The sequence below is a fragment of the Mesoplodon densirostris genome, chromosome 2 (genome assembly GCF_025265405.1).
Source record: "Mesoplodon densirostris isolate mMesDen1 chromosome 2, mMesDen1 primary haplotype, whole genome shotgun sequence".
In the NCBI taxonomy this organism is placed as follows: domain Eukaryota; kingdom Metazoa; phylum Chordata; class Mammalia; order Artiodactyla; family Ziphiidae; genus Mesoplodon; species Mesoplodon densirostris.
In genome coordinates, this window is record NC_082662.1 from 129,477,819 (window position 1) to 129,491,779 (window position 13,961).

Genomic DNA, 13,961 nt, shown 5'->3' on the forward strand with positions numbered 1-13,961 from the left:
ATTTATAGAATATAAATATTAATGAGATGCAAATTTGTTGCTGAGTGCAGTCTACGATTAATTAGAAGCAATCAAGTTTAATTGATAAACTGCCAATGAAAATGAATAAAATAAAGAACATTCCTGTGCCTTAATGTTCTAATAACAAAAACATAGTACTCTATACTTTATACAGTGTTTTCTTATGTATTATATAATTTTATCCCTGTAGCAATCATTTGAGGTAGTAATGATTAATCTCCATTTATTAGATAAACTTGAAGTCTATTGAAATCAAACGAAAACCATTTAGCACTGTAAAGGATCAGGTGTGGTCCCAGTTCCGAAAGAAGCTAAGGTACTAATAGGATAGATAATCATAACATCTATGCTGCCTTAAGAACATATAAGAGCTATGAAAATGTATAGGAAAAAGTGCTATGGGAGTTAATTACAAATTCAATATTTATACATTTCAATAATATTTTTTAGTGTAAGATCATCATATTGTAATTGGCCATCTTCAGAAATATTGTCTTCTCTACAACAGTTTGAATTGAGTTCAGTTTCATGTAAAATTCTCTTTCGAAGGTCCACCAGGAAATTCCATATGAATGTCATAATCAATGAATTTGGACAGGGATCCAAGAGAGAAAAAAACTGTGAATATGATTGCACCCAGGTTTATTTAAAATTGTTGAATCCATTTTGATGTCTGGCACTGTATACTAAATAGATTAAATATGAAACAGTACAAAATCTATGCTTTGCCTGATATTTTTGATCATAAAAAAAATCTATGAATTGATTATAATGCTCAATTAAGTAGTTGGCCTGTAGCACATATACTACCAGTCTATTCCTTTAAAAAATAATGATAGTAGTATCTACAGTGTTTTCCCCTAAAAAGGTATAGTGAAGAAAAAAATCTATTCAATATGAAAACCTGACTTGATATGGAAACCATTTGTTTAAATTCTACTACAGTGGAACATTTCATTAGTACTCTGAATTGGAAATCTGTCACTTGCCAAGGTTTGGCTATATCACATGACCTACAGTGTAATCTTATAGAGCAAAAAGCAGAGGTAGCCTTTGCAGAAGGGCTGGTTTTTCTAACACCAATATTACGAAAGATATATAAATATATGTATATATATATACTTGTAACCATTTAAATTGTATGTTTATACTTCAAAAAGCAAAAGCAGTGAAAGCTAAATTGTAATAGCAAAATATGAGAGACAAGACAGCGGAATGTATAGCATTAGCAGCCTTCTAATCATGGTTCAGATCCTTACTTTGAAGTGTGATTCATGCCTGAGTCTCAGTTCCTTCCCTCACCAGGAAAATGGGGTGAATAACCTGTGTCTTGCAAAATAACTGTGAGATTTAGAGATAACCCACAGACTGGGGTACACATTACACAATGCAATTCAGCTCCTAAGAAAACCGATTTAGAATAACCAAGAATTGTGTGTGTTGTTTATATGTAGTTGCTTCATCCTCAAATTGACTGCTCATAGGATTCTATTTCAACTATTACTACAATACCATCCTCTCATATGGAGACTCTAAAGGGGTATGCTACACAATGCTTGCCCTCACAGAACTTCATCAAATTCCAACCCAGAAAGTCTTTCTTTGAAACTATAATGCAAGGTGGACAGTTCTGGGGAACAGTTCTGCCAAGGGCTAGAGAGTTCAGTTTACCATCTGTGGCTCCCTTTAAACACTCCATTACACTTCACTAGCTTTCAAACATTTAACAAGCTTTTAAATGGACCTGAGAAATCCTTAACACTAGTTGTTATTCAGCTTTTTGGAAAACCAAAGAATGCTTTGAAAAACGTTGATTTCAAAAATAGAAAAAGATAGAGATTTAAGATTTAATTATTAATATGCCGCCTTATTTCTAAAAAATCGTCGAGGCAGCCTGTCTTAAGTCTGGGCCTGGGAGGGAAAGCCCGGGTAAAAAGCTTTGGGGATGTAAAACCTGGCCCTGGGAGCCCCGAACCAAGAAGAGAACCGCACGGCTCTCGGGCCCCAGAGCCTTCAGAACGGAGTGGAGGCGGAGTATTTGCAGAAGGGGTCCGGAATCGCCCTCCCAGGAGCCGAGGGGCAAGGCTGCTGGGAGCTACGCTCCGCCGCTGGGCTACCGCACCGGGAGGGTCTGCATCACTACACCCTCCAAAGGAAAGCGTGCCAGGCTCAAGAAGACACTCGTCCTTGGGGCCATTTTCTGGGGTTGCTGGACACCCTCTGTTCGGATTCCCCCAGGGTGGGACAAATGGGCTCCTGAGGCTGGAAGTTACTGAACTTTGAGAAAGAGGGGAGGCAGAGGTCGGGGGCGGCGAGTGGGGGAAAGGCGGGGTGATGCCAAGGAGGGAGGGGGCGCGGAGACAGCGCCGACTTCTCCAGCTGCTCTTCGCTTTCAAGTAAAAATGCGAGGGGAAGACTCGGAGCCCGGCTGAGGGAAGGCTGCGGAAGGCAGGTCCGCCGCCCGGCCGCCGCTGGCCTAGACGCGTGGGGAGGGGCGGCGGGCGAATTCGCAGCCCTCTGCCTCCTCACTGCGCCAACCTGCAGGCGCGCGCAGCCCCTCCCCCCTCCCGCCGTCCCCTCCCCCGCCCCCGCCCCCTCCCGCCGCACTCAGCCGGGGGCTGGCATGCTGAGCGCCCGCCCGGGACCGCAGCCGCCCGCACCTCGCGCCTAACCCTAGCTCGCGGCCTCCCTCCTGCCCCATCTTTCTCCTCTCCCTCCTCCCCTCCTTTCCTTCTCCTCCCCCTCCCTCCCCGCCAGCTTCACCCCGCCCTGCCCGCGCTCGGCTCCCCGCGCCCTGCCCGCGCCCGCTCGCTCCTCCCTCAGCCCCGGCCGGCTTCTCGCACGCCCATCCCGAGCTCGCTGCGCGCCGGCCGCCGCCTGGTCATGTCAGGATGGAGATCCGGCAGCACGAGTGGCTCTCGGCCTCCCCCCACGAGGGCTTTGAGCAGATGAGGCTGAAAAGCCGCCCCAAGGAGCCCTCGCCGAGCCTGACCCGAGTGGGCGCGAACTTCTACAGCAGCGTCAAGCAGCAGGACTACAGCGCCAGCGTCTGGCTCCGGAGGAAAGACAAGCTGGAGCACGTAAGCGCGGCTCGCTCCCCCGACCGCGGCCCTGCACCTGCCACACGCGCGCCCCGGGGCCGGGCGCGGGGACCCCGCCGGCGACCCGGCTTGGGGCCGGGGTGTCCGGGTCCTGCGCCCGCCCGGGGCCTCTCCAGCACTTTCCTGCCGGGAAGGAGCGGGCTGCGGGGAGGAGAGGGGAGGGGAGGGGAGGGGAGGGGAGGGGAGGGGAGGGGAGGGGCGGGGCGGGGTTGTTCCCTTCCGCACTGCCTGGCCGCGCACACCTCGACCTCTCCGGGCTTCCAGTGCGGGGGGGTCGTTCGCAGTGCGTTTGTGAGCAAAAAGGGGAACTGCCCCAGCGTGGCTCCAAGGAGCCGGCGTTGCAAGGTAGTGGCCTTTAGAGGGGCGTTTGCTCGCGTCTTTGGGGCTATTTTACCCGGTCCAGAACTAACATTAACAAATCCGTAAAGTTGTCGCCGCTGGCATCCAGCCTGTGTCCGCGCACGATCCATTCGAGTTTTCTGCAGCGTATCCTCTGGGATGAGCAGGTGGCGGTCCTCTCGACTTGCGCCCCGCTAGGGAGGGGTTTGCACATTGCAAGGAGAAACAGAGAAAGGAAGAGCAGATCTCCCTGCTCCCGGGACTCGCCGCTGGAGGGTGGGGGCTGGCGATCGGGGACCCCCCTCTCCCAAAGAGTGCGTGTTTCGCCGGAAACGTTATTGGCGCTGGGGCCGAGCCCCTAGGGCTCGCCATTAAGGAGAGAAAAAGTCCCTGTAAAACGGCGTTTAGTGGATTCACAGTGTCAAATCTGACCCATCAGCATCTCCTTAACCAAATGTTAACATGAAACTAAGAGAGTTATCTCGAGGGCAGCACAGCTGGCTACAGAGAAAATGCCGTTTCTTTCCGCGGAGCTGCATAATCCAAATTGAGTCTGTTAATGGAATGTAGAGGTTTCTTTGTATTTGGGTCACATCACCAATTATGATAGAAAGAACTTCTGGAACTCACACATCTACCGCCGCAAGGACCTACCCCTCCCCCGTCTCCCCCGCCCCCCCCCCCCCCCTACTCCGCGCGCTTCTCTTCTCTTGGGCATTTCAGCAGCAACTAGCTTCCCAGGAGGAAGAGGGCAAAGGAGTATTTCTCTTACCCAGTCTGAAAGGAAGGTCTTTGCCTTTTCTGTTAGGGCCTGATCAAGTCCGAAAGCGCAGGTTTAAAGATTTGAATTGGGGTGCATGCTGTCTTGTGTGTAGAGACAATTTCCTAATATCAAATGGATGCCTCAGATCCTTAAGACCATGGAAGTAACTGAAGGAGATTTCTAGGATGCAAGTTGTTTGAAAGGCAGCAGTATCTGTTTAAAAATGCAAGCTCCAGAATTAGCGAAGGAACCTGTGGTTATTAAAGAGGGGCAAATAGCATCTTCCTGTAATTTGGATCCTTATGTCATTTTATTAGTACTAGGGAGAATGGTCTACCCTTAGGATGGTGATAGAGTATGTCTTCATTTCAGTGTCACTCTGATATGTGTTCATTTGCAGCTTGTGCTTTTAGCCGGTCTAGTTCCTTTATTTTCTTACTGAAAATCAATACTGCCACCTTTTACGACTATGTCTCCTTGAGTCACAGACATTGCACATTGCACACATTATACTTAAATGTGTGCTTTTAGATTTTCACTGAAAGTATTAAGTCATACAGGGTGGGCCACGGCAGCCTCACCTTTGTGGATGAGTATAGGATGCTCAGTGCCTGCTGAGGGTTTAGAGACGAAGGAAAGTGAGATCTGGTTGTTTGCACATAAGAATCTATGCTTTCTTCTTCACTCAGATGCTCCAAAATAGAACCTTGTACTTATTTTTTGAAAAATTACCTCTTTTGTTATTTAAATCAAAGTAACAGTTTTGTTTGCTTTCTCAAATACATATCATGAAACATGTATTCTGTTCTGATATTTTCCTGTACACTTGCTTTCAGTTAGAAAGGGGGCTTTGCTTCCAGTGAAATTTTTTTTGGGATATTCTCTTGCCCCTTTGAAACATCTACAAACATTTTAGTGAAATAATATTTATGAAAGTTCTATGAAAAATTAAATTAGCATAACAGTGTAATTTTATATTCATTCAAGCTCATCTGTCCTATGTTGTCTACACTACGATGTTTCAAGTAGTTTGATGTTAATTTCTAATTAGATATTTGAAATCTAAAAACCCATAACAAATATAACCCAGTATGTTATTGCCACACAAAGCATGAAAATGTAATGTTGACTTTATGATAGACAACATTCTGAACATATGTGACACCTTCAGATTTAGATGTTGCAGAGATTAGGATGAGTGTATCATGTGAAATTCAAAGGTGATAGATGGTAGTTTGACCCCTTTGATCTGTCTAATCAAATGGATGACTGCCGTTTTTATTATGTTAAAAAATGAATAATTATAATGGAGATCATATGCATGAGAACAGCCTCCTATTATTTTGCTCAAGCTTTAAAAGCCAATCCAGTATTAAGGCCATAAATAAATTATGGCTTCAAATGGTACGCATATTCAGTCATCCCAATAACGGAGTGTGGACTCTGTCCAGACTTCAGAGGCATTGCTTAATCTGAAAGTCAATAACACAATGTAAAGTGACAGCTAGAGAATATATTTCCACTCAATTTGCTAAAAATGAGAATAGTTTACCTCTCCTTTTCTAGTTTAAAGGCTACAGGACTAATCCCAGATTGGACAAGAGAAAAATGACAGAAATTGAATGATTAAGGATTGGAATACATTCAACCCATCTTTAAATTTGATTCCTGTTGTTGGTTGGTTGATACTTAAGATGAATACCCATTAAGAAATAAATGTATGTGAGGGAATTCTCCCATTCTTAAGTCATGATTAGAAGATACAAGGAAATTATGTTTATACCATGAATTCTAGATTTTGAGCTCTACTTGTAAATTTCAGGAAAAAGTAAAATTTCTGGGCCCTGCGTAGAATGTTGTCTTATTAGCTGCAAATAGTGTCTTGGTTCTTAGAATCTTTTGCCTCCTGTTTGCCTCATAACGCCTATGGCTTTAGAAAGCATTAGGTTTGGGAAACAATGGAAGTCTTATTCTCTGTAGGATCCCATGTTTACTTTAGGTATAATGTAAAAGAGAAGGTTATGATCTAGCAAAGAAGAGGAGCATGGGGCCACTTTTTCAACTCTAACCCACTCTGCTCTGTCAGCCCTCCCTGGGGCTGGATCACTTTGAGAGTCACCATTTAATACAGTTTGGCTATCCCAGGGGAGGGTGTAACATTAGGCTGGTGTCCTTTGGTGGTATATGCCTTGACTAACTTTTTTTTTTTTTCCACAAAGTTAGAGAGTTGCAGTGACTACTCTGCTAAGCCACTTGGTCTGATGCCAGTTGTGTGTGTAGAAGTTCCTGATGCTCTTTATGGAGATGGGGATGTCTTATTTTCTCTCCTGCTTGTTCAGTTAGCTTTTGCCACAGTGTGGTTAAGAGTGGGGCTCTGGTTAGATAGGCCTGGGCAAAGGACCCACAGTCACCAGGATGTACATTCACAGTCCTCCATAAGGAGTTGCAGGTTTACTGGGTGATTCATGGAGACAGTCCATGCCTATACTCCAGTGATGCACAGTCCCCTTATGGCAGGGGCTCAGTAAGTACTACAAAAGAAATTTTTCTTCACTCTTCTCACCTGTGCATGTTGGCAGGTGTCTTAGTTTGATCTGCTATAACAGACTGGGTGGATTTTAAACATTTATTTCTCACAGTTCTGGAAGTTGGGAAGTCCAAGATCAAGGCACAGGCAGATTTGGTGTCTGGTAGGGCCTGCTTCCTGGTTCATAGATAGCCATCTTTTTGCTGAGTCCTCACGTGGTGGTGGTGGTGGTGGTGGTGATGGGGGAGCTCTCTGAAGACTATCTTTTTCATGTGGACTCCAGCCTTATTACCTGATCACCTCCCAAAGGCCCCGCCTCCAAATGCCAGCATATTGAGGATTGGGTTTCAACACGTGAATTCGGCTGGGGTGGAGGGGGGCATAAGCATCCAGATATCCAATCCATAGCAGCAGGGTATTTTCCACATCTTAGTTGCCTGGCCTGCTGGGAGCTCCATCCTGATACTTGTTTTCATGATTGTCAAATCAGCTGGAGGGAAGCTGGTGAATCATGTAACGCCTTTCAGTACTTCTACCCAGAAGTGGTGCATCTATTTGACTCATGATAGTTGGCCAAAGAAAGTTTCCTGGCCAAGGCTTTCTTGAAAGGGGGTGAGGAAGGTACATTCAACCAAGACCCAAAAGAAGGAGAAAGAGAACATCCATGACTAGCTCATAAGGATGACCATGAGACATAAAGCTCTTAGCACAGCATATGGCCCGTGCTCAATACTCAACACACAATATCTATAGGTATAATTGCTGCTCAGGTGTTGCCTGGCTGAGCCTGCACCCTCCACCCAAAGAGCTTCCAGATTTCATATTTGAGATCAGCCTGCCTGAATTATAGTTCTGGACCCAGAAGTGTATGGGTCCTTTTGTCAGCAAGGCCAGCTCACCATTCCTGGCCTGTTAAGTTGCCTCTTTGCCTGGCTTCTGGTCCATTTTCTGGGGGCTTCTTTCCTGGGCCAGTGGGCCCCTGTTGGTTCCCTGCCTGGCCATTCTGAGGCTGACTCTTGTTCTCACTCTCTCTGTGGGCTTTGCTAGTGGAGACCAACTCCTTGCCCCGTCCCCAACTTCTGCTTTCCTCCCCAGCTTTGCTCTGGTGATATTTATCTGCATGGTGGCTCAGAAAGCCTATTTAAAATGGAAAGGGAAAGCAGAAGAGAGAAACTGTAAAGAGTAGAAGACAGAATCCTTAATGTTCACACTTGTAGTGAGCCCTAGTGTGTTGCTTGGTTTAGTAACTGCCTCACTAAAAAAAAATGTCTAACTGTGAATTTTCAAACTTAAATAGAGTTTATGTTACCAGTGAATAGTAGATAAATGCCAAGTGCACACTTGCCTCCTGGAATAAATTATTCACATGATGAGCAAAGAAGAATAAATGGATTGGAGCAAACTTGGTCACCGTGGTCTAGGCTCATATTATGTAATGTTATTTATGTCCCACAGAGCACGTTCGTGAAAGTAATTATACTCCACAGAGCAGATCAGTAAAGCACCAAAAGACAAAGTTCAACCTAAGGGAATGCATCTTTAAAATGTATCATTAAAAATCAACCAACTGGGCCTCCCTGGTGGCGCAGTGGTTAAGAGTCCGCCTGCCGATGCAGGGGATACGGGTTCGTGCCCCGGTCTGGGAGGATCCCATGTGCCGCTGGGCCTGCGCATCCGGAGCCTGTGCTCCGCAACGGGAGAGGCCACAACAGTGAGAGGCCCACATACCGCAAAAAGAAAAAAAGAAAAAAAAAAAAAAATCAACCAACTAACCAACGAAACAAACAAATGAACAAGGAGAAAATATCCTTTTTTATGTTTATGTATTTTTGGCCAGACTGGATAATTTTAGTCTGGCAAACATTTAAGCACATTAACATTTACCAGGATTATTTACTGTGACTTTAGATAAACAGAATAGGCTGAGGCAGAATTCTCTGCCTCTCTAACCCATGCGTCAAGAAATGAAAGTCTAGATGTCTCTTGAGTGTGTTCTAATGCATCTCAGTGTTGTGCCCATTATTGTATTTGCCATTACTTTAGGTGGCATATATTTATTCTACTAATGGACTGTAGGTTGACACTTCAGTTTGTTTTGAAGAAACTTTGACTTCTTTGAACTCTGTTGGGTATGGCTTATTGAGTTATTTTAACATAATCACTGTCAGTGATATATTAAATATATTTAACTTGAGAAGCTCAAGACTACTGAACCTAAGATTCCTTTTTCTTCCCTTCTTCCATGTAATAGCCACTACCTATTTCCCCTGGCTCCTTTCTCTGAAAGTTTTCACTTCTGCTCACAGATTTCTGTATCTGTCTCAGGTTTAAACCTATGTAACAGTTTCCAGTTCTTCTGTTCTGGCTCTAAAGATCAAGAAATCTGATGAATCTTTTGAATTTCTGGAACAAGGCTGTAACTATAATATGTTATGTTCTTGTACTGAATTGACTGGTAGATGGTATAGTTAGGCAGAGGTAGAATTTGTGGTAAAGTAGCAACCCAGAGATGTTGCTTCAAGTGTATGTGTTGGGGACATTTAAAGTTACTGATTGTCTCAAATTCATACCTACATAAATTGTGCTGTGAGAGTACAACATAAATGTTGAGTTACAGTTGAAATGCTACACAGTGGTTGTGAAGAGACAGACCTTTTTACCAAAAATGTATGTTTAAATTTTTCTCAGAAACAGAGACAAAAGAGCCCAGTTTCTAAAATCAAAAATCAAGCTATTAAGCAGGGCTTATGAAGCAGAATGAAGAACATGGCAAACTTTCCCAGGTAGACTTACGTACATTGGAAAATCTCACTGATGCCTAACATATGAAGTGGGCCCAAGCTGGACTACCTGACTGGGTATCATGGGACTGGATGTCATGGCAATTGGGTGATAAATATGGTTTTTTATCCTCTAGAGTAGATGGTGAAACTTGTGAACATATTCTTTTTCTGAATTCAGCTATAATTGTGCTCCTGCCAATAAGTTGTTAGGGCTATTACAGGTATAACGAGGAATTAAATTGAGAAGATGGAACTCACTGAAATAAAGAAAGCACTAACACACTCATCATCAACAGATATTTACTGAGAGTGACTTTTATGTGAAAGACACTTTGTTAGGAGATTATGAGAACTTTCATTCAACAAGCCTTTATGTGATGTATACTGTGTTCCAAATAGTAGAGAGTATACAAAGACCAAAGCAAGTCTTTGCCCTCTCTCAAGATGCTTACAATTTTATAAATATAGTTATAATATGATTACTGTTATGAATAATACAGAAAAATGCAAAGTAGTGTAAAACCCTGTCTTCAAAGGACATGTTTAGACAAGGATGAAATAGGTAATGAATCCTGTCGTATATTGATTACATATTATAACAAAGTTAAATTTATTCCAGTAATGCAAAGTTGATATAAAATTCAAAAGTCAATGTAATTTATCACATTAACAGAATGAAAGTAAACCCATATCTCAATAAATGAAGTAAAAGTGTTTGATGAAATTCTATACTTAGGCATGATAAAATTCTCAACAAACTGGAAATAAAAGGAAACTTCATTATTCTGATAAAGAGTTTCTTTAAGAAGAATCATAGTTAATGGTGAAATATTTTAAAATATCTACCTGGATAGTGAGGCATAGATGTCCATCATCATCACTTCTGTTCACCATTGTACAGGAGGTCATAACCAATGCAGTAAGGCAAGAGTAAGAATTCAAAGGAAGTAGTAAAATTGTCATTAGCAGATGACATTATTTTGTACATCTGAACAAAATAAACTACAGATAACACTTAATAATGTCACTGGATTTATCATAGCCACTGGATACAAAGTTACTATACAAAATCAAATTATGAAAAACAATTCAAAATAAAACTAAAAACTATTACCATCTACATTAACATAAAAATATCAAATACTTAAGGAGATTGATAAGACTTCATTTTAATTTTCTCCCAGATTGATCTATAGAGTAGATACAATTCCAGTTAAAATCCCAACAAGTTTGTATATGTTGAAAAGTGATTCTAAAATTTGTATGAAAATGCAAAAGGCCAAGAATACAGAAGACAATCTTGATGAAGAACAACTTAGTCGACTGTTTCCAGATAGCAAATCTAGATTAATTAAAGCAACGTGGTATTGGTGTAAGGATAATTGAATAGATCAATCAACAGAAAGTGCAGAAACAGACCTGTGTATATGTTATTATTGACAGGTTCTTGATTTATGACAAAAGTGACAGGCACAGAAGTGCACTGGGAAAAAGATGGTCTTTTAAAAAAATGGTGTTGAGTCAGTTGTATATCTGTATTAAAAAAATGTGGTTTCTCTTTCACACTATACACAAAGGTGGTCAAAGAAAGCTTCACCCTAGGCTAAGTTTTGTACTGGGTCTTAGGAGCCTAGGAAGAAGAGCTGCTGGATATAGGACTGGCCTGAACCAAGGCTTTTGAGTGGAATCTGGTCAACAAAAAGCCTGTTTGGAAGACCAGTGGGTGAACAAGTATGACTAGAGGACAGGGTTTGTTTAAGTGAGTTTTGAGTGTGAAAACACCCACAGCAGTAGATTAGGACAAGACCACAGAGGACTTGAGGATTTGAATTGTAATAATGCTGATGATGTTCAGCTTTATTCTATAAGCAAACAGGAGGTATTTCAGTAGGCACTTCAGTTAGCAAGTCTGGGTTTCAGAAAACCTGCTGGTGGCTTGCAGTGTTGAGGAAGAAGAGCCTGGCTTGCTGGGGGGACCAGTGTAAATTCTCTTTTAGTGGTAGGGATAGGAAGTAACAAAAGAGTGTGGTGAAAAGTAGAAAAATCGAGGAACAGATGTAAGAAATATTGTGAAATGAGAGTTCACGGGGGGAGTTCCTTGGTGGTCTAGTGGTTAGAATTTGGTACTTTCACTACTGTGGCCTGGGTTCAATCCTGGTTGGGGAACTGAGATCCCACAAGCCGTGCCACATGCTCCCCCCCCAAAAAAACCTGCTACTCCAGTAAACACACGAATGAAACAACCTTATTAAAAAAAAAAAAAAAAAAAAGAGTTCATGGGACTTGGTGCTTGACTGGATGTGGGGAGTCTGAGAAAGCTCATCCATTCAGCAAATATTTATCGAGTGCCAGCATGTCCCAGGAATTGTGATTGGCGTGATGGGTACAAGGAGGAACAGGGAAAATTCCAGAAATGCCTTGAGAGTTGGAATTCTTCCTTACTCATCTTTGTATCTTGGACACAGCCATTGTTATTGTCTTGATCCATATTATCAATATTATTATGATCATAATTAACAAACAGTCTAATTTCTGCTCTCTGCAAGGAGCTGAGCTTAAGGCTTGAGAAAATTCAAATGTCTGTGATTGGGCCTTTGACATCAGGTTGCATATGGTCTAGTTCTCCAGAACTCAGCTTAAATGTTTTCACTCCTAAACCTAAAGTCTGGTTAAATACCCCTTTTATGTGGTCCCATAACATCATGGGCAAGCATCTGTTATAGCACTTAATACACTGTTTTTTAAAAATTGCCTGATTGTCTATCTTTTGACCTCATTGGAAAGCTTGAGGACAACAGTGGTTTCTTATTTATAACAATGTACCCTTAATGCCCAGCACAGTGCCTGGTAGACATCCAATATTGACTGACTTGACTGTTGAAACAATGAATGAATGAATATGTGCTAGGGAGGCAGGACTTATACACAAGTGAAAGAACGAGGTGACATACACTACTTATGCTACTTGACAGACAAATGCTAAGATGTTAAATGCAACAAGAGTTTAGTGGAAAGAAACACCAGAAGCTCCATGAGAAACTCCTGAAAAGGGTTGTGATTAAATGTCAGCTGGAGAAGATAACAGACAAGGCTGTATCTAAACCATCTGTAGTTTGTTTGAGATTCTATCCAGTTTTTTTAAGACCTGGGAAGTGAGAGTTTTAGGGCCACTTTAGTGACCTATTCCAATATCTAATGCTATTGTTTACATGAATTATTTTTTTTTAGTTTTTATTTCTATATGTCTTTGTTTTTATTAGTCAAGAAGAATATTAATTTAAAAATTTTTCACAAATAATTTAGTCTAACTTTTTGCCATGTCTAAATCTGCTGGTTCATTATTTGGCCTCTGCCCTGTTCTGGCTGAATGCACTTGATCAGAGACTGTGAGATACTCTACAGCAGGGAATGTGTCAAAACTGCCAAAATCCCTTTAAAGACCTTCCACTCTTGATTATTAAGAATCTTCTACTATGACTTCCTGACTTGTCTGTTTCCAAACTTTTTCATTCCCTAAGTTCTTCTTGCTGCAATCCATGACTTGTGCACACGTTGCTTAAAGCCTGTCCTGTAAGATTCCTAATACATCTTTTTTTTGAAAAATAAACTTTTATTTTGGAATAACTTTAGATTTATGGAAAAGTTGTAGAGATAGTAAAGACTTTTCCTATACATACCTCACCCCTGTTTCAGTTTCCCTTAGTGTTAAATTCCAAACTCCAGACTTCATTAGAATTTCACCAGTTTTTAATGTCCTTTTTCTGTTCTAAGATCCAATCTAAGATAACACATTGCATTTAGTTGTCCTGTGTCCTTAGTCAGCCTCTGGTCTGTGATAGTTTCTCAGGTTTTCCTCATTTTTTTATGGCCTTGACAGTTTTTGTTTTCAGCCTAATTGAGGTATTATTGACTAATAAAATTGTAAGATATTTAAAGATTTCCTGCCATTGAGTTAATGAAAACATCCATCACCTCATATATTTATTTTTTTTCTTGTGTGTGTGAGAACATTTAAGTTCTATTCTGTAAGCAAAATTCAATTATATCACAGTGTTATCATTGGTAATCACTATGTTTATATTGATCTTCAGACCTTATTCATCTTATAACTGAAAGTTTACACTTTTACCAACCTTTTCATATTTTCCCCATTCTGCAGGCCCTGGCAACCACTTTTCTACTCTCTGAGTATATGAGTTTGAGTGTTTTTTTTTTTTTTAGATTTTACATATAAGTGATATCATGCAGTATTTGTCTTTCTCTGGCTTACCTTACTTAGCATAATTCCCTCAAGTTCCTCCATATTGTTGCAAATGAAAGGATTTCCTTTTTACTCATGGCTGAATAATATTCTATATATTTGTATATCGCATCTTATTCATTCATCTGCTTATGGATGCTTAGGTTCTTTTCACATCATGAGTATT

General features: G+C 41.7%; 1 protein-coding gene across 1 annotated transcript in view; it reads left to right on the plus strand.

The window, feature by feature from the left end:
• The first annotated feature begins 2,912 nt into the window (after positions 1-2,912).
• PLD5 (phospholipase D family member 5) overlaps positions 2,913-13,961 on the plus strand; it is a 473,171-nt gene continuing 462,122 nt past the window's right edge. Inside the window, exon 1 of the mRNA XM_060088384.1 lies at positions 2,913-3,101. Within this exon, the coding sequence (XP_059944367.1) occupies positions 2,913-3,101 (189 nt within the window). The remainder of the gene's footprint in view (positions 3,102-13,961) is intronic.